The 22,936-nt window shown below is 45.8% G+C and overlaps 8 protein-coding genes and 1 non-coding gene across 9 annotated transcripts; 6 read left to right on the top strand and 3 right to left on the bottom strand. All coding sequences in view use genetic code 12, as the record gives it.

Moving 5' to 3' along the window:
* Positions 1–235: 235 nt before the first annotated feature.
* CIT1 (citrate (Si)-synthase) lies at positions 236–1,814 on the bottom strand (the record flags this gene model as incomplete). Its single annotated transcript, XM_025485715.1, has 3 exons — positions 236–1,468; positions 1,598–1,678; positions 1,743–1,814. The coding sequence occupies 3 exons, from the start codon at positions 1,812–1,814 to the stop codon at positions 236–238; spliced, it is 1,386 nt and encodes a 461-aa protein (XP_025341180.1).
* A 1,730-nt stretch (positions 1,815–3,544) lies between these two features.
* Positions 3,545–5,206, bottom strand: DEM1 (Dem1p; the record flags this gene model as incomplete). The annotated part of the gene is made up of 1 exon (XM_025485716.1): positions 3,545–5,206. The coding sequence occupies one exon, from the start codon at positions 5,204–5,206 to the stop codon at positions 3,545–3,547; it is 1,662 nt and encodes a 553-aa protein (XP_025341181.1).
* A 1,048-nt stretch (positions 5,207–6,254) lies between these two features.
* On the bottom strand, positions 6,255–7,835 carry CXQ85_002026 (uncharacterized protein; the record flags this gene model as incomplete). The annotated part of the gene is made up of 1 exon (XM_025485717.1): positions 6,255–7,835. The coding sequence occupies one exon, from the start codon at positions 7,833–7,835 to the stop codon at positions 6,255–6,257; it is 1,581 nt and encodes a 526-aa protein (XP_025341182.1).
* A 1,478-nt stretch (positions 7,836–9,313) lies between these two features.
* CXQ85_002027 (uncharacterized protein) lies at positions 9,314–11,302 on the top strand (the record flags this gene model as incomplete). The annotated part of the gene is made up of 1 exon (XM_025485718.1): positions 9,314–11,302. The coding sequence occupies one exon, from the start codon at positions 9,314–9,316 to the stop codon at positions 11,300–11,302; it is 1,989 nt and encodes a 662-aa protein (XP_025341183.1).
* Positions 11,303–11,736: 434 nt separating this feature from the next.
* CXQ85_002028 (uncharacterized protein) lies at positions 11,737–12,630 on the top strand (the record flags this gene model as incomplete). The annotated part of the gene is made up of 1 exon (XM_025485719.1): positions 11,737–12,630. The coding sequence occupies one exon, from the start codon at positions 11,737–11,739 to the stop codon at positions 12,628–12,630; it is 894 nt and encodes a 297-aa protein (XP_025341184.1).
* Positions 12,631–12,815: 185 nt separating this feature from the next.
* CXQ85_002029 (uncharacterized protein) lies at positions 12,816–13,880 on the top strand (the record flags this gene model as incomplete). Its single annotated transcript, XM_025485720.1, has 1 exon — positions 12,816–13,880. One exon carries the CDS (start codon positions 12,816–12,818, stop codon positions 13,878–13,880), a length of 1,065 nt encoding a protein of 354 aa, XP_025341185.1.
* A 641-nt stretch (positions 13,881–14,521) lies between these two features.
* CXQ85_002030 lies at positions 14,522–14,603 on the top strand. Its single transcript has one exon. It is a non-coding gene; the product is annotated as a tRNA-Ser (tRNA).
* A 1,335-nt stretch (positions 14,604–15,938) lies between these two features.
* On the top strand, positions 15,939–17,711 carry CXQ85_002031 (uncharacterized protein; the record flags this gene model as incomplete). The annotated part of the gene is made up of 1 exon (XM_025485721.1): positions 15,939–17,711. The coding sequence occupies one exon, from the start codon at positions 15,939–15,941 to the stop codon at positions 17,709–17,711; it is 1,773 nt and encodes a 590-aa protein (XP_025341186.1).
* Positions 17,712–20,732: 3,021 nt separating this feature from the next.
* CXQ85_002032 (uncharacterized protein) lies at positions 20,733–22,508 on the top strand (the record flags this gene model as incomplete). The annotated part of the gene is made up of 1 exon (XM_025485722.1): positions 20,733–22,508. The coding sequence occupies one exon, from the start codon at positions 20,733–20,735 to the stop codon at positions 22,506–22,508; it is 1,776 nt and encodes a 591-aa protein (XP_025341187.1).
* Positions 22,509–22,936: the final 428 nt, after the last annotated feature.

Raw genomic sequence — 22,936 nt, forward strand, 5'->3', positions numbered from 1 at the left:
AGCTTTAGAGGAAGCCCAAGATCTGAAAAAAATCTGGTCTCGTGACTCAGCACACGTGCCAGAACTAGCAAAATCTACAAAATGCAAAACTTTAGTATATATCTTTTAAACGTTAGACACATGACATCGAAAATGTACTAATAAATAAGACATGATGTGATAAAAAGACAAGAGATCATGTAAGTTCGTCAAGTGCTGAAGAAACTATTTTCAAGGAAACATCACATCAGCGCGTTTAGTTCTTGCCAATGTTCTTGGCCAACTCAATGTACTTTTCAGTGGAGAAGGACTTTGGTCTCTCAATTGGAGCACCAAGACCACGGTCAATGATCAATTGAGGCAAGACACCGAAGGCTCTAGAGACACCGAACAAGACAGTGTAGAAGGACTCCTCAGTCAAACCGTAGTACTGCAACAAGACACCAGAGTGGGAGTCCACATTTGGCCATGGGTTCTTGGTCTTACCGTGCTTGGTCAAGACACCTGGAGCAACCTCATAGATGTTAGACACCAACTTGAACAAGTCGTAGTCTGGCATGTGCTTCAAGGCAAACTCTCTCTGGGCAGTGTAACGAGGGTCAGTCTTTCTCAAGACAGCGTGACCGTAACCTGGAACAACTCTACCAGAGTTAAGGGTGTCCCACAAGTACTTCTCGATAGACTCCTTGGAGATGTCGCCCTTCAAGTCATCCTTCAACTTGAACAACCATTCCAAGACCTCCTGGTTGGCTCTACCGTGCAAAGGACCAGCCAAACCGCTCAAACCAGCAGAGAGAGACAAGAATGGAGAGGACAAAGCGGAACCAACCAAGTGGGTGGTGTGAGCAGAGACGTTACCACCCTCGTGGTCAGAGTGGATGGTCAAGTACAATCTCATCAACTCAACGAACTCGCTGTTGCCGCCAAAGCCAAGCAAGTTGGCCAAGTTGGCACCGTAGTCCAAGTCCTTGGAGACCTCACCAGCCAACTTACCGTCGTGGAAAACGTTTCTGTAGATTCTGGCGGCAATGTTTGGCAACTTAGCCAACAACTCAATGGAGTCCTCGTAGGTGTACTTCCAGTACTCAGACTTTGGAACACCCTTAGCGTAAGCCTTGGCGAACTGAGACTCAGACTCCAAAGCAGTCACGGCAATGGAGAACTGGGCCATTGGGTGCAAGTGGGATGGAGATCTGTCGATCAACTCCTCAACGTGCTTTGGCAAAGCAGATCTAGCAGCCAACTCCTCAGAGAGAGCCTTGGTCTGGGCGTCGGTTGGAACCTCACCGGTCAACAACAACCAGAACAAAGCCTCAGGCAAAGGCTCGTTACCGCCTGGACCCTTTGGCAACTCCTTCTGGATGTCTGGGATAGTTCTACCTCTGAAACGGATACCCTCAATTGGGTCCAAGACAGAACCTTCCCAGACAAGACCCTTGATACCACGCATACCACCGTATGCCTGTTCCAAAAGGACTTCACCAATGACCTGTGTGTTAGTTTTGATGTGAAAATTTTCAATGTTGTCGGTGGTTTACATCCGCAAGGGAGAGTATTCTCTCGTGCGGCATCATCACCACTGGACAACCGAGGGACAAATTTTTTTTCTTATACATACGGTTTTGCCGTGCTCTTTCTTCAATTGCTTGACTTCTTCAACCTTCTCAGGCAAAAGCTCAGCGAAACGAGCCTTCAAGGTCTAAAAGGGGGTTAGTATCAGGAAGTGGGTGATATGTTGCTGTTCAGTAGCAAAAGACACATACTGGCTCAGAAGCGTAGGTTCTGGTTTGCAAAGCTCTCTTCAAAGCGGTACGTTGGAAGGAACGGAGAGACATGATAAATAATAAGTTAATGTAAAGATAACCAGGAAAGAAAAAAAAAAAAAAAAAGAAGAACCGGAAGAATGTCCAGGGACAAAGTGAGGTCTTATATATCTGAGGTGTGGATGAAGCAGCGGCAAGTATGAAAAACGCACCCAGGTTACGTAAACCCGCTTGAGTACTGCACACAAGCGCGGCCGCTTCGAATGGGACGCTTTCTTGCAACCAATGAAAATGCCTCTTGCAACGTTCCCTAGAGAATATCCTCGGACAGACCCACACCAGGGTGAGGTTGTGATTGCAAGTAAACCAAGGGAACCAAACAAGGAAAAGGAAAAAAAAAAAAGAACAATTCACATTTTTGTTGTCCCACCCGCAAAAACCTTATCTGTCACGCTCCCCCACCCGTTTAGTTACTTCGTCCCAGTGGGGACCCCCCCAGGTTAGTCGACCCCAGATTTCGGAGTTGGCGAATGAGAAACGGGCCCCACGCTTCGTTTGTGGTTCGCGGGTGCCGTGCAGGTACACAAAAAGCGTACCAAGAGTGCCAGGTGGGTCGGTTTGTCGATAACTTCACCCGCACAAAATCACAGGCCCCATAAGCTTTGCGACTTTCGGGCGAGCCCTAAATTGGCTGCAAAAGATGCAAATGATAGGGCCAGGGATAAGCAGCAAGGCAATGATGTTTTGTGATCGTAGGAAGTAATCCATTGGGTTTACTGGGCCCACTGGAAAGATTGTCCTGTCTCGTGCTGCCTCACTGCTTGGCTTTTGTCTGGGGTTCTGGTCACTGTCGAAAGGCACCTGGCAACTGGCATTTTCGGCAATTGCCCTGGCGTTCGTGTTCGTGACAAGGTGTTATTTTCCACCACTTTCCGGCTCTCTCCTTGCGTCGCACTTTTCTCACCGAAACTCGGGTTTTGCTGCAATTTCTCTGTTTCTTGCACCCGCGAGGCTGCTTTCTTGAATGGCACGAGCTTTCCAGGAACCCACTCTGCCAAGGGCTGCAAACTTGTAAACTTTTGGCTTTCCCATAGAAATTTTAGCCTTTCAATCAATTCCCTTCGTCCAATCATATGTCATTTTCACCCGCTGCCTCAACCTGCTCGGCATGCACGGTATCCGCTTTTCCGTCACCTCGAGAGCTGTTGCAATCGACATGGGATATTTAGGAAACCACTGCCACAAAGATGCACTCCAGCCCCAAGCCCAGCCCCAGCCCTCACTGAACCTTCCTTATACCAATCGGGTTCCACCGGGTAGCTGTATATTTTTAGGGGTTTTATTTTTTCGAACCCTCCAACCGGATCTGGCTACCCCTGATTTGCTCAATTACCCATTCTTTCCGCTTCACGGTTCTTTCATTCCTTAGGTACTTTTCGTTCCTGTCCTGCCTGTCCTGCGCTGTGCTGTGCTGTTTTTTTGCTTTCCCTCGGATCGCTCGGTATGCTGCACGTCTGTTCTGGATCCACCCGCCAGGAAAGAATGCTACCATTTTTTCCAGCTTTTTTTTTTTTTTTCTGCGGCTCGGTCCAGCGCGGGCTCACCCACTTTTCACCTTTTTTTTTTCCAAACCTCATCTCTCTTTTTCTTCGATAATTGGGACTTTATCTCCATTTGTATGACGTTTCTAGGTATACGTGGTAAACGAATCCCAGATATCGAGGTTTTAATTAGCCAGGATGCTTGCAGAGGTGATGCCATAGATCCAGTGTGGTATCACCTTTGATAGCGTTGGACATCTCTTAATCTAGTAGATCATGGTATATCAATGCGCCAATCGATTCTTTTGATGGTTTGTTCACCGCCGGACACCGACTCTTGAACTCGCAGTTTTGGCACTTGAACTTGAGATCCGCTTCCCTGGGTAGTCTTTTCCCGGTCCAGAAGTTGGCTGCATCTCGCATGGCCTTGTTGTGCTCCTTCACGCTGTACGGGTACACTTTAGACCCGATGAACGTCGACGACTTGGCGTGGTGGTAGTCCACACCCACTGTAGCTGATCTGTACCGTTCAAGGGTATTTAAGATTTGAGCTGCTCGTGCCATGAAGTATCGTGGCGTTAGGGGATACCGCCATGGCTTGAAAAGTGCTGAGATATCCACCGATGAACTTGCAAGCTTGTCTCCGTAAACTTTCGCTAAAAGGTCTTTGAACTCTTCTTCAGGGATGAATCGGGAGAAACTGTAATTGACCTTCTCTGCATCGACTTCCCTATACTTCTCTTTCATGACGGCATCGTGGCTTTCAAAGCCAATTGTCTCACCTTTGGCTAATCGGATAAAGTCTAATGCAAGAGCTTCAAAATTCTCTAGAAGTAGAATTGCCGCGTGAGCTTCTCCAATATCAGAGTCAGCGTCGATGTTTCGACGTTTGGCGTTCTCTTGGTAACTAGCGTATGCAAAATCCACGTCTTTCGCCAAGTTATGAATGAACCTAGTATAGTACATGCATTGAATTTTTGCTGCTTTGAGTTGCAGAACGGGTTTTGGAAGACTCTTCACTCCTCTCGTTTTAACGTCTATAATTTGAAGCATCTTCTGGTCAATGTCTCGTTGTAGTTCCCTCTTTGCTTCTGGAATTTCACGCTTCAAGTCCAACACTGGTGAAGCTAACGTAATCGATCGAAGCTCAGGTGCCTCTGTCGTATCAGACGCCACTTCTGGGAGATCCGTTGCTTTGTCTTTAGGCTCAAACTGAACAATGTCGGCTATTCCATTCACCAACACGCCCTTATGTAGATCCTCTGTCTTTTCGATCAACTTACCTGTCTCCAAGTCAATGTACCCGTGGACCATTAGCTCTCGGGAATGCCGTGTATGGGCCAAGGATATGCCTCGCTTAATAGCGTGTTCTGCCATGTTCTTGCACCAGGCCGCCAGCAGTTCGTTTCTGCCCAAGTATAACGCGTCTTCCTTGGTATGGGAAGCTGCCACTTCACCCAACTTTTCCACTGTAGCTGACATATCGGCAACTTCATGCTCTTCGCTTTCTAGCTTATCGTGGTATGATATACCCTCTGCCAAACGGCCTGTCAATTGCTTCCGGTGCAGCCCAGCGTACACATCGTAGAACAATTGAAGCTCACACCAGGCATCTGTCAAGAGCTTTGTAACCAGTAGTCGAGGTTCCGTGACATATGACTCGTCAGCCAGATTTTCTGTGCAAAAGTAGGTAAATGGGTCAGGTTGTAGGTTTCGAGGGATGTGTAGTAGGGAAGTTGAAGGTCTGCCAAACTTCTCCAACACCCTAAACACCCCGGGCGGCGGCGTCTCTGGCTCATAAAGGTTCGTCTCCTTCCGAATATCAAACAACAACGGTAGCGTTGCTGCTCTATCAGACGTGACGAGCGCCTGGGGACGCCTTAGCACCTGCTTTGGCACTCTGAATTTCAAGGTTCTTCCCATGCCGCATGGACGCAAAGATCGTGTGTTATCTTCTGACACTTTGGATACTGCTTTGGAATGGCAAGACTTGGAGATTAACGTGGGAGATGGGCGTAGCTTTTCAATGTCTTGCTCTGGTAAGCTTAATAATCTGTGCGATGAATGGCTCTGTGGGGTGCAGTGCGGTAGATGTAGTTGGCAGTACAACGTGGGAGAAGAGAACAATAGCTTTTAATAGAGGCCTAGATATGGTTGTGGAAAGTGTCTGGGGGTTAATTTGGTCTTGGTTGGGATATCCATGGTTATGGATGTTCAAGTGGTCTCTCGAGAGGCGGTTGGTACTATGGAGGTACTAAGAGGTACTATGATCTGGACGATAACCAAGTTCTTATATGGACTGAATTCTTAAGTTGTTTCGTCAAGAGGGCCACTAAAAAGAGAGTTTTTTGCTTTGGGTTGGTGATGGAGGTTTGGTGGTTGTGGCTGGTGTGTCTTAGATGGACCCTTTCGCAGCCATTATCTTGTAGTTGCATAATATGCTGCTAGTGGGCTCCAGATGTGTAAGAAGGATCACTAAGGTGTGGGTAATGATAAAACTTAAGATTGGTTTTGACTTAGATTCTACTGAACTTAACATATTGTTCTTCTTTTTTTTATCTTTTTGCCTGGATATTTGTCTTCTTCGACAGCTCATAGCAAGTACGTACCATTCATAGTCGCATCGACATATATTGTCCAAAAAGAGTCTAAACAAGGAGAAGTCTAAGAATTCTACCATCCAAGCAAGCTCAAAAACGCCATAGTTGTGATTCTTTTGTTTACTTTACAAAATCACAAAATTTGTATTTTTAATGTTCTATTCATATTTCTCTTCGTTTTGTAGATTTCGCAGCCAACTTAAAAACTCATGGACGCGTCTTACTTTTCACCAAATCCAACGTATAAGACCTACCTATTCTTATCACTACAAAACTTACAATTAAATTGGCGTCTAATCTTACATGTAATACAAACATCTATAACGTTCTTCTTTTTTGATTTTTTCGGAGTAAATGTACAAGATTCACAATCAGTGAATACCTCTCTTCATCTTCAAGGAATCGCGCTTCTTTTCACTAAGACTGAACTGTCCTGGCAAATTGATTTTGTTGTTGCCATTAGCCATGGCAGGCTCCTTAACGGGACTCTCTGGAATCAATGGCCCACCGCGTAAGCCGCCAGTGCTAGGCAGTGTGCTTCCGATTCCGTTGGACAGAGGGTGGCCCACAAAGTAGCCATGCTCTTCAGATGGCGTAGTGGCCGAGAGGAATGGCGAGTTGAGAGCCTCGCCATTTCCAAAGAAATTCTGGCCAGGACCAGAATATCCACCGGGGATATGCATGTTCATGTTTTGAAGGAAATTGCACGAGTCCGTGTTGATGGTGAGAGGACGAGGGAACGAACCGTTGAGGCCGTTGCCACGACTGGAAGAGCGAGAACGCAGTGGTTCCAGGTCAGTTTCGTCCATCTCGGAGCCAGAACCTGCAGAGCCTGGAGTGGGTTGCAAGTTGTTGCCGTAGCTATTTGAGTACGAATTGTTTGGCGTACTTCCCAGAGAAAAGGAGCTTTTTGAAGAGCTAGGCGGCGTCTGGTAATCTAGCATCATGGCGTTGAACCCACCAGGAGCAGGACCTAGCCCAGCGTTTTGATTTTGATGCAGAGACAGCGGATTACGCTGAATGAATGCTCTAGGCACAAAATCGTGCATCAGCTGGAGAGAGTCTGTGGAATTGGCCTGGTCCGAATGCATGCCCAAGTTGGCGTTTGGGCGGATATTCAGCAAGTTTCCAACATGCAACCAGTTCGAACCATTGTAAGAATTATTTCTAGTAAGGGAATGCTTTCTCAAGTTCAAGGATGACGAGCGCAGCCTTGAGAGGGCAGCAGCCTGAGCCACCAGGGTAGGTTGCTGCTGGTAAGAAGCCACATTCTGCTCGTTCAACAGCAAGTTCAGGATAGACAGCTGGCGCATGCCAGGAGCGGTATATATGCTATTGGCACCGTTGGAGGGATTAGGGTTATTCCAAGAGGAGCCAGTTGGAGCAGGAACCTGGACCGATGTACAAGCCGGGAGATTGACAGGCTGGGAGGAGGACAGTTTCTGGGCCGAACACAAGTCAATGAACCGTTTACGAATGAGTTGCAAGATGATAGGCTGGTATGAGTGGTTCTTGAGGAAATCTGGGCTAAGCACACATTGGGTATCATAAACAGGAGAGTCTGACGCGTTTTTTAGAAGACTAAGCATGGTTTCGTTGGCCACACGGGATACAAGGCCCAGCGGAGGCACAGAGCCCAGAAAGGGCGTCGTTGTCGGGAGCAGCAAGATTTCCAGGTAGATACTTAGCACGAGCTGGTCAAACACCGGGGTAAACGTAAGGGAGTAGTTTTTCAACAGGCGGCCCGTGGAAGGCGGCTCGTCCACGTCAGTAAGGATATCATCAGATTCAGCATGGCTAGGATGGGTATAGAAGGAGCCGTTGGGGAAGTAGGACTGGTGGTTTGGCGGGTCCACGGGAGTCCTTAGTGTCTGGTCGACCGGAGTCAAGGGAGCGGAGTCGTCGCAAAGCGACTTGTTCATCTTCAACGTCAACGTTTTCTTATTTAACATGGAAAATGGCAGTAGTAAAAGAAAGTCGCAGTGCCGTATAGATATATATATATGTACTAGCAAAAAACTATAAATGGGGCGCACCAGAAATTGGTAGCAGGGGGGAGGGACGCGCAAAGGTAATTATTCCCAAAAGGGTGGCCCAGTGAGCGAGGTGGGCAGGGCGGCAGGCGGCAGCAGCGGCAGCTGCGGGCCCCAAAAAAAAAAGGAAAAAGGAAAAGGAAAGAAGACGAAGTCTTCTTGACTTTTTCACTTCCACTAACTGGACTTCGTCTTCTTGACTTTTTCTTCTACTAACGTCTTTCAGACTTTTTCTTCACTAATTTCATCTTCCTGACTTCCCTTTCTACTTCCTCCACCCTCTTTTTCCCACCGACACTTTCCTTTTTACAGGCTTCGTTCGCTCGTTTCATTACATTACCTACATCACTCGCCCCAGCCACTTCCCACTGGTTTGCGGCCAAAAAAGCCTGGGATAAAAGTGCCCGTACCGCGTCGCGAGGCGAGCAAATGTGGCTAGCGTAGTGAGGGAAAAAACACGGTTTCACCTTTAGAGGTCCCTGCGCTGGATGTGGTGTTGCTTAAGATGAATATTTTTTGGTGGGTTTTGTCTCTTTTCTTTTTATGAGTGATTGCTGCAAACGTAGATTACATTGCTGTTCTGGATACGTTTTTTCCGTATTAGTTAAATGGTGGGTGGACATGTTGGCTCGCTTACGCTGCTGGGTACCAGCAGCCCGGGCCAGGAAGCCATTTCCTTCTTTTCCTATATTCTTCTCTTTTCTTTCTATCACCATTTCATCCGTATCATTTTTCCATTTCTTCCACCAATATCCCGCCTTTGACTGTCTCCCTACGGTCCCTTCGGTCCCGAAACCTGCCCTGATCCTTCTCAGATCCTAGATCCTCGGCTGCAGCAAATCGCATGGCTGCGAAACCTTACTCTGCTGATCACCAAACCACTTGGCTCCATGACACCATTCTGTAAAGCCTCCGGGCCCCAAAGAACCTTCGGTGAACTATAACCTTATATTGGTATGCTGGGTCCGTTTCCGGTTCGGCCCGCAACGCGTCTTCAAACTCGGCCCATGTCTCACCGACTGCCTCACCTGAGGCACCACTAGACCATATCCACTTGGTCACTCCCTAAACTAGAGCTTTTTATTTCCTCTTCCTATTACTTTCATCGTAAAGGCACCCGTTCTGGACCTTCTACGCCGTGGGTCGCCCGGTCTGTACCACAGTTAAGCCTCTTGATCGCTTCGCACTATGCCTCTTTTTGCAACCATTTCTTCTTTCTCCACGATTAAGCTTTCATGGTCTACACATTTCCAGTTCGACCTGTAAGGTTCGAAGAACCTCTAAATGAGACCTTCGACTTCTCAAACTCCACGGATATCTTACACCACTTCTATAAAGATAACCACTACCGTGTTCTCGTGCTCTTCTTGAACAGTTCTCCTGAATCCCTCTCCCCCATGGCCAACGTTGCCTTGGCATCGTCTCTTGCCAGATTGGGCAGACCAAAGGGCGCTGTTCATTTTATGGTCCAATTGGCCGACTCTGCTGAGCTGCCTTCTGACCGTAAACTATACTTGTACGCCTTGTACAGATGTCTAGAAGAGAATGGCGGGAGACTGGCCGAGTTCGCTGCCCAGGTGGAGAACGGAATTCTCCAAGAAGAAGCTATTGAATATGTGCCCCGCTTGGAAGGAGTCTTCTTTAGCCCGCCACCTTACCTATCGATGTACGAACAGGTGTTGAAGTATGAGGAGGCTGGCGGGTTTACTCCGCTTGACTGCTTTTCAGCGGCGGTGAAAAGAGACTACGACAATAGCAAAAGGGTAGCGGATCTTGTGGCTTGCCCTAGTAAGATCTTTCCAGCTATTGACGAGTTTGGGCCTTGGTATGTTCTGCAGAATGCCATCATCAACCAGTTCAAGAGAAGCAGATCTGCCATGGAGAAGTTGATTCTGCTTGCAGGGCCTGGGTTTCTGGGAGAGAATCAGGAGTTGTCGGGGGTTGTTCAAATTGCTTCTGCCAGGGCAGCGGCGGCGGTAATTAATTTCATTACGGGCGATTACCTGACGGCGTTTCTGTGGATCCCTCGTTATTTTGCAGCGGTCGACCTGGTTCGCCATCATTCGCTTCCTAGTGGAATAATTGGTGTTACTCCTAGAGATGTAACTACCATGGCTATCATCATGGCAAACTGTATTGAACGAGGTATCCAAGCAAACCCTGGAACTCTTGAACGAATCTATACACGGCTTGTCCATCCAGATGCTGGCTTAGATATAGACGAAGCTTCATTCTGGGCTTCTGAGATAGAAAGTGGAGAAACGAGTTGTCTGACGTTAATCCAATTGGAAACCCTTTCTTTACTGAGTAAAGAGTATGGCTACAAGAACCCTCTATTGTCACAGAGAGCTTCCATGATGGATTATTCACTGTCCTTGAGAAAATCACAAGTTTTTCTGTGCTGTGGCCATCTTCGGAGACAATTGGCTGCAAACAATGGAGTCAGGGTACTGATAGCTCTTGAATCAGGCCAGGAAATAACAGCCAAACGCTATAGTCCCACTGAATGCTTTGAGGCAGCCAGGCTGTATATCTTAGCAGCAGCGAACCATCCACTTGACGATCCACACTTGTATCGGTTATACGATAGGATTATCTGGGTGCTTGGTTTGGCTGGAGGGATTCACGCCAAAACTCTATGGCTCTTTCTTCATGCCCGGAACTGGGTCTACTATGCTGGAAACTTTGTTCCCGCTTCAAACAGAGCAGGTAAACGGCCCAGTGGCTCACTTCTTGGAAGACGAGGAACTTTATCCAGAAGGCCCAAGTCAGAAGGTTCAATCACGTCTTCAGTAAGACCTCAATCGAGAAGAAGCAACTCTAGTGATGGTCTGTATTCCTTGAGAAGAATCAAGACTATTGATTACAGGGAGTATATTCCAATTGCTCCAGACTTTCAACCTGTCAAGAAATGCAAGGAAGAAGAAAGCGTTGGTCAGGGCTGCTCTGGAGCAATACTCTCCCCATGGCCACATTACAAAAACCTGGAGCAAACACTTTATATGCTTCACCAGTTTGTTAATGCCATTTATGATAGTGTCAATGAAAGTGATGGGTTTATCAGTTTTGACCAATACGAGACTCCTTTCTTGAGTCCGTCTATCTACGAATATTCACCAGATGGCAAAACACCATGTATCTACATGCTTGGAGAGTATTTGCCGAACCAAACGAAATTGGTTAGCACCGCAGACTTCCATGTTTCTCCAGAGTTGCGTCCTCAGATCAAGCTTCTGACTCCTACAATCGAGGAGCAGTACAATTTAAGCAAACAGTTGGTTCAGTTGTGGGCAGGTGAGCATCTAAGTCAGCATGAGTTTGTCCCTGAATGGTCCAAAGATGTTTTGCAATGGGCTGGAGCTGGACATGTGGTGAACCAAGTGTAGTGGTTAGTTTTGCAGCCATTACGCACAGAAGGTATAGCATCCCAAACGGTCGAATCTCGAACAAAATACATCAACCGTGGCAATTGGAATTAATAGAGTGAAATAAAAGGTACGAAGTGTTTTATAACTGTTTTTATAAGTAAGTAGACATTCTCTTCTTTAGTATAGTATTTCGGGACGTCTCGGAACTACGCGGTCCAACCAGACACCACCAAAGAAGCCCACTCCACAGAAACAAACAGATTTCACCGAAAGGAGATTCAGAGACCTTTCAGTACCTCATACCTCCCACTCTCTTCCCCACAGCTTCTTCTGAAGAACTTGCAATGACTCCTAGCAATTGGCAGTGACCGCACGTGACCCGATTTGCAGTGTCTCATGCTCTTGTTTCAACCTCAACGGTTCCACACTTTCAGGTACACTGAACCTTCACCATGGAGTCTGATTCTGATGAGGATATAGAAGCTTTTGATATCTTTAGGGACCTAGATATCGATCTCATGGATGTGTTTACGCGGTCCCAGCGTGCTGAGCTTAGAAGGATGGCCCGGATGCATAACCTTCGAACCACAGCTGATTTCGTTAGAATGTTCCAACAGCAGAGGAACGAGCGTATAGTGAAGCTTTACTGGCTTTTTGGGTTCTTTCCGCTTCCGAACGTCAACTATTCGCTTCTATGGCAGCGTCATAGACCCGCTGATTTGGTCAGATCAAGCATGCGGTTGTTCCTAGCGATCTCAGCAGCCGCCGTGAGACTAAGCAGGCTCTTTGTCTACGGTATTGCTGTGTTCCAATGGCTCAGAGATATCCTTCAGGCTGTTTTGATTTACAGTTCGATGGTGACTTTTTCACCTAACTTCTTTGTGGATATTGAAACGTACGTGTTTAGGGATACTCAGGCCCTTTTGCAGCCGCGTAACGGCACGTCCAACTGGCTAGATACCCTACCGATCAATGATGGGAACGTCTTTGATTGGAATTTGTGGACCATGATATTACGCGACATGGTTTCCAGTACTGTTAGAATACAGTGCACCAAGGCAGAAGACGCATCCAAAACGTGTGTCATTGATAGAAACTCATTGATCTTCCGGTTCAGTGATGTTATTGCACTTCATTTTCCTATATTCGACAGATTGCCCTCACCGGTGTTGACCATTTTAGTGGTGCTCTTGTACCTCGTCTACGGGTTTGCAGGGCAGATGATCTCATTCAATGTTCTCATTTACTACATGATGCAGCTTTTCTCCAGGTTCAACGGTATGATCACAATTATCACCGGCGTTGGCAAAATCGTCTGGCACAACGGTACAGAGATGATAATGTAAAGGGCTGATTCCATGAAATCCTGGGGAAATCCTATACCATTGCCTGATTAGGAAGGCAGCATCTCACTGTGCGCCAAATGCACTGGGCCTGTCTATACCCGCTACTGTGCCGGGGATAAGCGTGGATAATGATATATATTCGACCGATCGCCTCATTTTCCAATCCCCACATTCATCCTCCCACCATGAAAGCGGCCGTTTTCAAACAGCCATACCTTGTCGAGACCATTGATAAGCCAATTCCTCATATTACCTCCCCCACAGATGCTGTCGTGAAAGTGAAATATTCTGCTCTTTGTGGATCTGATCTCCACTATTATCGAGGCCATATCCCACTGAAGGATGGTGTTACTATGGGCCACGAGTTTATTGCCACTGTTGTGGAGAAGGGCGACGCAATTGACGACCTGTTCTTTGCTGTGGGTGATGACGTGATTTCGTGCTTCACGATCCAGTGTGGAGAATGCTGGTACTGTCAGAACGGTTACTCAGGTACATGCGATAAGACCAACACTTTTGGTAAGATTGGTTTGGATGGCGGTCAAGCCGAGTATGTGCTCGTTCCGTACGCAAAGTCGACTTTGCATAAGAAACCACAGGCCAATGCTGGAGTCGACGACTCGATCTACGTGCTTATGGCTGATATCTTTGTTACAGGCTACTTTGGAGTGAAGAAGGTTATGGACCATCTTTCAAATTTTAAGACAAAGGATATCACCATTCTCCAGATTGGTGCTGGCCCAGTGGGTCTTTGTTCAGTACGAATCTTGAAACATTTTGGGTTCAAGTACGTTGTTGTCGTGGATGGTATTCCGGAACGGTTGGAACATGCTAAGAGACTTGGCGCACACGATACGGTAAACTTCAAGACCGAGACAGATAAGTTACAGGAAATCATCAAAACGAACACTGGTGGTTTAGGTTTTGATGCGATCTTGGAGATTGTTGGTGCCCAGCTGTCCATGAAATCAGCTTTTGACTGTGTCAGAAGAGGTGGCTTCATCAGCTCGGTTGGTATGGGCCATGAACCACTTCCATTCAACGGTTTGGAAGCGTACGCAAAGTGTGTGACAGTTAGTTTTGGAAGATGCAATGCCTGGTCATTGTTTGGAGAATCATTGGATGTATTTGAGAAGGTAAAGGAGGATTTTGGAGATTTTATTGATGCAAAGCCATCGATAGACGAGGCAAAGGAGTATTACGAGAGGTTTGAACGCGGTGAGGTAGGAAAGGTTGTGTTTACATTTTGAGGGTTGAATACAAAAGACAGGGTTAGATAACCATGTAGTTGATTGAGGGCTTACGAACCATAACAGGATCTTTTGGGATTTGAAATTCCATGCATTTTGTAGAGGTAAGTGGTACGCTTTAATGGCTGATTTCATTATCATAAAGGCCTATGTATGACAAGACTTCGATGTATAAGAAGAAGAGCCTTTTCGGCTAATTATAATACAGCGGAGATACTCGAGATAAAAGACTAATATTTATGGCTTGAATGTCAACAATTTGACCTTTCATGGGTATTATTGACTAGTTAATCGCATCACTCGACTGTCTCTGTCTGTTTAGTATCTTCCCTAAAAGCCACCAGAGGGTAGTGATAAAGCAGTACGTTTTGAAGAATCTAATCCTTTCAAAACAAAGCAATTCGGAATTGACCAAAAAAGAGGAAAATATTGGGAGAAATGTATCTTTTCATCACGAAACATGGTTTTGGAATCAGAAAAAGGGCCATATCTCGCTCAAAAATCGTAATTTTTATATTTGAGATTTGAATTCATAAACCTGAGAAACTAATAAACCAAATAAAATACCAAAAATCCCCAATATCCTTGATTTTACCAAAACAAAGTTCCAATTTGACCCAAATTTTAACCTAGTCAAAAGAGGCAACTTGTCCGAGTGGTTAAGGAGAAAGATTAGAAATCTTTTGGGCTTTGCCCGCGCAGGTTCGAGTCCTGCAGTTGTCGATATTTTTTTTTCTATTTTCTACTTTATTTTTAGACAAAACTTACCAATTACCAGATCTCATAACATCCTTAAAGCGCAAACAAATAAGGCTGTGTCTTGATAAAACACATCTACCAATGAGTTGGCGCAGCAATACCGTTATCGCTTATCGTGCAAACATGACAGCGACAGCTTTTCGCTTCCATTTCGCTTCCGCGCTGCTTGCTTAAGTGGGGGCGGGGCACCAACGGTTTTCTCAAGCCCTACTCAGACATCAGTTCAGAGGTTAAGGTATTGTAGGTCAAGGAAAACGTGAAATACATGGAAAGTAGTGTTTTTTCAAAAGTACGGCAAAGTCTATTTTCGTATTGTTGTGTCTTAGTTGGTCCTAAAGGAGCCTAAGGGAGTGGGGCAGAACAGTCGCGTTGCTTTTCACAAAGACCACAAAGCTCAAGACATGGTCCCTAACAGTTTGCGGTATTTTTTGATAAAAAAGAAGGCAATGCTCTTACGATAAGGAGCAGGGGATACGATAATGTGGCATTGCTGTTTCCCTAGCAGCACCCTGAACCCCCTTCGTACCCTTCCCAGAGGGAGCTCATAGAGGTTAGTAAGCTCAGTCATAGTGTATGTGCCCCGCAATGCCCGGCGTAGAACCGTGGGGAGCCTTACCTACGGCAAAGCATATACTGTGTCGGCTCAGCAAGGCTTTGCCGGATTTCGTTCGGGTTCTGGGTTTCCATGTCCGACATTCGAAGGCATGGCTAATAAGAACCACTCTGCATGAAGCGACAGTCTAAAAGTGCATCCTAGAAAATTACCTCCTTGCGTCAACAAAAAAAAAAAGGAACACGATTTCCAGTTGCTCTTGAAATGTACCACCCTTTAGTAGCTCTCCATCAAAGGGTCCACCACTGGCGACTTCCAGGAACCAAGTAGTCGCTGGCTTGGCACGCATTTTTTGACAGACGTCAACCTGTCAAACGCGCATAACTTGTTGTCTTCGTCACCCGGGCCGAGAGGCTTAGCGGCACACCGTATGTATCTTCTTGCAGCAATGTATCCCACATCCACGTATAAAACGTGGTTTTGTGTTCGAAAAGTCCATCGCCGGTAGACTGTTCCGAGACGTCATGCTGCCTGTACTTTTTTTTTTTTTTGGGAGAGGTGCTCATATTATTAATTAGAAGAGTGATGGGGAAGTGGGGTCAGTGGCAAGGCAAGGCAAGGCGATTTTTTTGTAGTGGAAAAGGCCCGGTAGCACCGTTTATTAAATTAAATATAAACGTTGTGGAATCTCTAGATTTTTTATTTTACTTTTTTTTTTCTTTCTCTTTGATCCGTACTTTTGAGTTATGCTTACTACAGATCCAGATACTTCTAAGCACTTACTGGCAGATATGGAGTCTGCCAAGCACCAACAGAAACCTAAAAGGAAGTTCAGATGGAGAGTGGAAGACCATGATTCTCCTAAAGAAATTTACAACAAAGCATTATATTTATCGGTGATGGTTTTTGGCATTTTGGGTGCTGCTCGTGGTCTTGACGAAGGTAATATTGGGTCTAATATAAGCTTGCCTTCGTTTAGAGAAAGATTCGGCTTTAATGACCCCACCAAGAGTGAAGGTGAAATTGCCGATTTAAAATCCAACATTGCATCTATGGTACAGTTAGGCTGTGTGGGTGGTGCCCTTCTTGCCGTGGTTACAGTTGACCGTTTGGGTAGAGTAAATGCTCTCAGACAAGTCTGTGTTCTCTGGGCTATTGGCGTAATTATCCAAATCACTTCATCCAATGTTGGCCAATTATACGCTGGAAGAATCATCGAAGGTCTCGCTGTGGGCCAGACCACCACCATTGGGCCCACCTACTTGGCAGAAGTTGCTCCCAAACAGATCAGAGGTCTTTGTGGATGCATCTTTGCCGGAGCAGTGTACCTCGGTGTTATGCTACTGTGTTTTGCTAACTACGGTACTGCGTTACACATTTCTGGCTCGTCCCAGAAACAATGGATCATTCCCACCTCCCTAAAAATCATCTTTGCTGGTGGGTTGTTGATCCTTACTTTCTTGTTTTGCATTGAATCTCCCAGATGGCTCATGAAGGTTGGAAGACATGAAAAGGCTTATGAGGCTCTTTGTAAGCTCAGAGCGCTACCTAAAGACCATCCACTCATTATTGGTGAAATCAATGATATCAATGAACAATTATTGATGGAAAAGGAAGCACAAGAGGGCAACAGCGCTCTTCTCATTGTAAAGGAATTCGTTCGTGTCAAGGCAAATAGATACAGATTGTTGGTCATCGCAATTCCCGCTCAGTTGCTTGGACAATGGTCTGGCTCTAATGCTGTTACTGTTTATGCGCCTGAATTGTTTGGAGTGATCGGCGTTCATGGAGTCGAGACTTTGAAAATGACTGCCATTGCTGGTGTGGTGAAATTTATTTCAGCTTATTTGGGTGCATTTTTTATTATTGATGCCTTGGGAAGAAAGACTTCCATGTATGTGGGAATCACTCTTCAATTCATTTGTGAATTATACTATGCCATATTCTTAAACATTGTGCCAGACATTGAAGATTCTCTTGAAGGGTCAAAGAAAAGAGCTTCTCAAGGTGCCGTGGCAGCTATTTTCCTTTCGGGTACTGGTTGGGTTATTGGTTTCAATGCCCTTCAGTACCTTATGGGATCTGAAATCTTTCCCTTGAGAATTCGTTCTGTCGCTAACTCTTTGGTAATGGTTTTACATTTTGCCAATCAATACGGTAACTCCAAAGCACTTCCAGAGATGATGATTGCAATGAAACCATACGGTGCATTTTATTTCTTCTCAGGAGTTTTGGTGATTTCGTTATTCTGGGTATGGTTCTTCGTTCCAGAGGTCGCAGGACGCTCTTTGGAGAGTATTGACGATATCTTCAACCTACCATGGCACCAGATTGGAAGAAACGGACCAAAGCTTTGTCCTGATTTTTCAGAAACCAGCAGGATGCATTTTGATAATGGCATGATGGTGTATGATGATAAAGCTGGGTCAGAACATAATGTGGAAAATGCCAGCCTGGGCAGGAGAGAAGATGACGAGGAATCCTTGAAAGACCCCAAGAAAGAAGAGGAGATACACTAGATCGGGATACTTCTGGTACGATTCCAAGATTAGTCAATAAATTTCACAATATCCAATGGGGGGTGATTGCCAAGTAGAATACAAATCCGGGACGCAGAAGTCCCCGGGGGTTCCCAAGAAAGCACACGCCAAACAGTTCAGTCTAGACAAGAAAAGTTCATCAAGTAGAGAAAGGAAAATGCCTTGTGTTGCTTGAAAGTAATTAGAGTCTGTGGGGCAACCCTTGATACCAAGGGGGAAGTGGTTCCCAACAACTGTAGATGTCGGACCGTTCCGGGCCAACCCCGTTACGAAGTCCCGGGATTGCAGGGCAATCTGAGCAATAGCAACAGTACGATAAGGATGAGGCGTTTAGAAGAAGTAGAAAGTAATTTAGAAACAAAGAAAGGTCGAGGAATGCCATAAAAATAAAAGGCATAAAATACATACATAAAAGAAAATACCACGGAATTGAACACCAACAATGAAACGAAGCTCCAGAACAGAATTGGTAACCCGGGACGACATAAACGGAATCCGATAAATCCTGCAAATCGAAAAATTTCCCCCCGTCGTCATAGTACTGACGCTTCGTTTGGAGTTGGCAAGTCGTTCAAACATCACCACCGCAGTGCCAAAAATATCTGCCAAGCAAAGCGATCCCCCACCAAGAATTTTTACTGGGGAAAAAATTAATGCCTGACAGTGTGTCATGACAGCGACAAGCCCAGCTTGGCAGGCACACCAGAAGCCCCATGAGAGCTTGGCTCTGTCAAAAGCTCCCAGCCGTTCACCAGATCTACCAGTTGAAAAACTTCCAAACGTTTAGAAAAAAACGGTAAGAAAGTGCACAATCGCCGCCTTCAAACGTTCTTCCCAAGGTTTAGCGAGAAACACACCACCCCATTTTGCATGTCTGCTGGTACTTCGTAGAAGAAGGCGTTCCGACAGGATGAGAAGCAGTTCGGCTGAAGTGGTGCCGTTCCCGACGCCCCACCATGCTCCAAAGCAGACATGCCACCATAATTTTTTTTTTTTTTTTTCGATGAGTCTTCCGGGACCCCAAATGTAACTTTGCATTGTTCATGCAATAGAGTCCCTCCATGGGCCCCCGCGGCGATGGGAGTATGTGAAGTTTGCCGAAGTGGCTGCGGTTCTATTACTTCTTTGTTTAAAGTTTAACAAGGCGTGTTACCATACACTGGGATGGAAACCCCGCAGGGCTGAAACCTCCGGGACCAAGGTAGAAAAGAAAAGAAAAAAAATTGGGCTAGGGTTTAATCAGATAAGGGCCCCCGCTCGGATTTGGTGATTTCAGGGAGTTAACAGAGGAGGTGGGTACCGAGGAGAGAGTGAGCCTCAAGCCGACCCGAACAGGAAGCTGGAAGAGGGTGCTTTTTTTACATGCCCGGCGCTTTAATAGAGGCGGCAGCGGTCTTAGAAAGCCAGGGATGCGGTTGCGAAAAAAAAAAACAGGCGATGCAGCGGCGCTTGAAAGTAAGTGGTGGATTTAGAAGAAGCCAGAGGAATGAGCTTCTGAGTAGGCAGGCATCTAAACCATGGGAACATAACCAGCAAGCAAGAAGACCCAGCAAGCCTGGCAAAGAGGATCTAAGTAGTGCAAGCAATAGATAATGGTGGATTTAAGAAATAGTAGGATATAACATGTTTTCTTTCTTTCTTTTTATCCCTTTGGGGGTTTAGAAGGAGCCTTCTCGGTTGGTGCCCCCACGCAGTCTGTCAAAAAAATGCACCCCGCGCGGGCCCACTTTCAGCCTTTAAGCTACCACACAAAAACTTGATTGTACGCTTTTTCAGTGGTTTTTTTTCTTGTGCTTTACGGGGTACCACGGCATCTGGACATCCATACAAACCAGCTGACCAATAGTAGAACCCATAATCCGCGGTCAACCACATTATGTTATTGAGACATAGTGGGGCAAGTATGCGTGGCCGGCAGGCAAGCCACAGGTTGCTGCAATTGTACGTGCGGCAGCCCATTGACTTTTCGTCGCTTTTCCAAAAGCACCTTGTACTATCCGGGACTTGTTGCCATTTTGTCAGCCTCCCCCGGAGTCACTACGAGCTAACCAATGCTTGTTCGTTTCGAAATCTGCGAGAAAAGCGGAAATTTGGCGTTGTCCAGATCCATTTCACAGCCAATAGGTACTTTCCCAATTGCAAGAAGCGAAAAAAGCGTAATCTTATTCATATATCAACACCCAGAAACACCTTTTTCTACGTTCGTTGCTGATCTGCAACTGATAGGAAAACGTTTTCTCAGGGGCTTTCCAACCGCCCGAGCTCGGACCATCTTCCTTTTTTTTGGGGAAAGCTAATCTTCTTGTCCCTCATGAGGGGGGCCCCAAGAGGGGCGGATAGTGGAGTAAAAATTTCCCGGTAAACCATCAGCCCTTCCTATCCTGGACACACCCAAAAGTCTATCACGACTTTCCTTTTTTTCCTTTTTTTTGGTTGCCCCTCCTCCACGCTGCCTGCCTCCACAAGCACAGGCTCTTCCTCAACCTCACACCACTGTATCCACTTAAGCACGACGCGTTTACTCTTTGGTCATCCATTTTCCTTTCCTCTCTTTACCCATACAATAACCGGGCCACCGTGATTATCCATTGAAACAGCATGTATCACAAAAAGCAACATACAAGTAATGTTGCCTTATGGTGAATCGTTGTTCGCTAGTACAAAACTGTACCCAGCAGGTAAACCAGAAACCAGGAGCCTCCTCTGCAGGCCCACATTGGGTATTTGATGCGGGCTGTTCTATTTGTCAATGTGGGGAACTTGTTCCCTTACGTTGTTGCTGCACCATTGGTACCCCACCGCTCCCGGACTTCATTGTCGCATACACTATGTGCAATTTTTTGCACCCACTGTAGACGCCCCATAGTAATAAAAAAAAAGTGTAAGGTATCATCTCGTATCGCTGCAAATAGGCTGAATGGCCTAATTCCGTCCTGGGCTATATAATAGCAAAGACCCCAGGCCGGATCTTTCACTTCTTCTTTTTTTTTGTAATCACCTATGACTGCTTTACAGAACAAGTACTCTGGCTCTTCAGTGCTGGACATTGAAAAGAACCAAATTGTCACTTCGGAACATTCGGTTCCAGAAAAGAAAAAATTCAGATGGAGAATTGAAGACACTGACTCTCCTAAGGAGATCTACAACTGGACCCTCTACCTTTCAGTGTTTGTGTTTGGTGTATTGGGTGCTGCTCGTGGTCTTGATGAAGGTTCCATTTCTGGTAGTGTTGCTCAGCCATCTTTCAAGAAACAGTTTGGTTTGGCTGATGAGACGAAATCTGCGAACGAGTTGGCTGACTTGAAGTCCAACATCACCTCGATGGTCCAGCTTGGTTCTGTCGCTGGTGCCATGATCGCCATGTACACTGTCGACAAATTGGGCCGTGTGAATGCCTTAAGAGAGGTTTGTGTTATTTGGATTGTTGGTGTTATTATTCAGATTACTTCTTATGACGTTGGTCAGCTTTACGCTGGTAGATTTATTGAAGGTTTGGCTATTGGTCAGACTACGACGATTGGCCCAACCTACTTGGCTGAAGTTGCTCCAAAGCAGATTAGAGGTCTTTGTGGTTGTATTTTCGCTGGTGCCGTGTACTTGGGTATTATGTTGGCTTACTTTACCCATTACGGTACTGCTTTGCACATGGACGAGACCATGAGAATGCAATGGGTTGTTCCAACCAGTTTGAAGATTGTCTTTGCTGGTTTGATTATGATCATGTCTTTCACTTTTACCTGGGAATCCCCAAGATGGTTATTGAAGGTTGGTAAGCCTGAGAAAGCTATCAAATCTTTGTCGAAGTTGAGACGTCTTCCTCCTGACCACCCATACATTGTTGGTGAAATCAGTGACATTAACGAACAAATTGCTGTTGAAAAGGCTGCCGTTGCTGAAAACTCTTTCTTCAGTGTCGTCAAGGAATTTGTTACCAAGAAGTCTAACAGATACAGATTTTTCCTTGTTGTGGCTGCTGCCCAGTTGTTGGGTCAATGGTCTGGTGCTAACGCTGTTACTATCTATGCTCCTGAATTGTTTGCTGTTATTGGTGTTACCGGTGTTGAAAAGATGAAGATGACTGCCATTTTGGGTTTGGTCAAGTTCTGCTCTGCCTACTTGTGTGCTTTCTTTATTATCGATTTCTTGGGCAGAAAGACCGCCTTGTACATGGGTATCACTCTTCAAATGATTTGTTTGCTTTACTTTGCCATTTTCCTTACTGTCGTTCCTGAGGCTGCTGACGAGGACTACCTCATGACTGGTTCTCAAGCTAGAGCTTCCAAGGGTGCTTTGTCTGCGCTTTTCCTTTCCGGATGTGGTTGGACTATGGGTTTCAACTCCATTCAATACCTTTTGGGTTCTGAGATTTTCCCATTGAACATTCGTTCCTTCGCTCAGTCTACTGTCATGGTTTTGCATTTCGCTAACCAGTACGGTAACTCTAAGGCCTTGCCAAAGATGATGATTTCCATGCAGCCATACGGAGCCTTCTACTTCTTCGTTGGTGTTTTGGTGATTTCTCTCTTCTGGGCCTGGTTCTTTGTTCCAGAGGTTGCTGGTCGTTCTTTGGAGAGTATGGAGGAGATTTTCAACTTGCCATGGTACTTGGTGGGCAGAAAGGGTCCAGAGTTGTGTCCAGACCACTCTGAGCTTAACAGAATTCACTATGACCACGGTGTTATGTCTTACGAAGAAAAGAACTCTTCTCAAGAGTTTGTTGAGGATGTTGCCAAGGACGGCAAGGATTCTCAGATGCTTAAGAAGGTTGACAATTAAGCGTGTATTATTTTGGGTAAATTATCAAATGAAGAATAATGAGATAACAAATGAATGATTGTAGAGCTCTAAGCCTCTGGCAAGCGAATTTGTTTGGATACTTGGTGCTTCAAACACCTCACGCAACATTTGCAGCCATTAAGTCTTGGAAAACAAACAAAGCAGGAAGGAGGGAAATTGGACCAGTGAAAAAAGTCAGGCAATGATGGACACTTTTGATGCTCCTGGGGTAATTTATAGACGTCTTTCCTGTGAAACCAGTGTATGTTTTCCCTATAGAGAAGCACAGGATAAGGTATCAGCGTTGCACCTACCTACGTCCCCAAGACAGCAATTTATTTACGCAATTTTTTACCACCAGAAAACCATCTTCCTAATACTATCACTTTCTCTTCTTATTTTTCTCTCCCTGGAAGTCTTCTTGGTAG

Source organism: Candidozyma haemuli (assembly GCF_002926055.2).
Source record: "Candidozyma haemuli strain B11899 chromosome Unknown C_2014730914, whole genome shotgun sequence".
Lineage (NCBI taxonomy): Eukaryota > Fungi > Ascomycota > Pichiomycetes > Serinales > Metschnikowiaceae > Candidozyma > Candidozyma haemuli.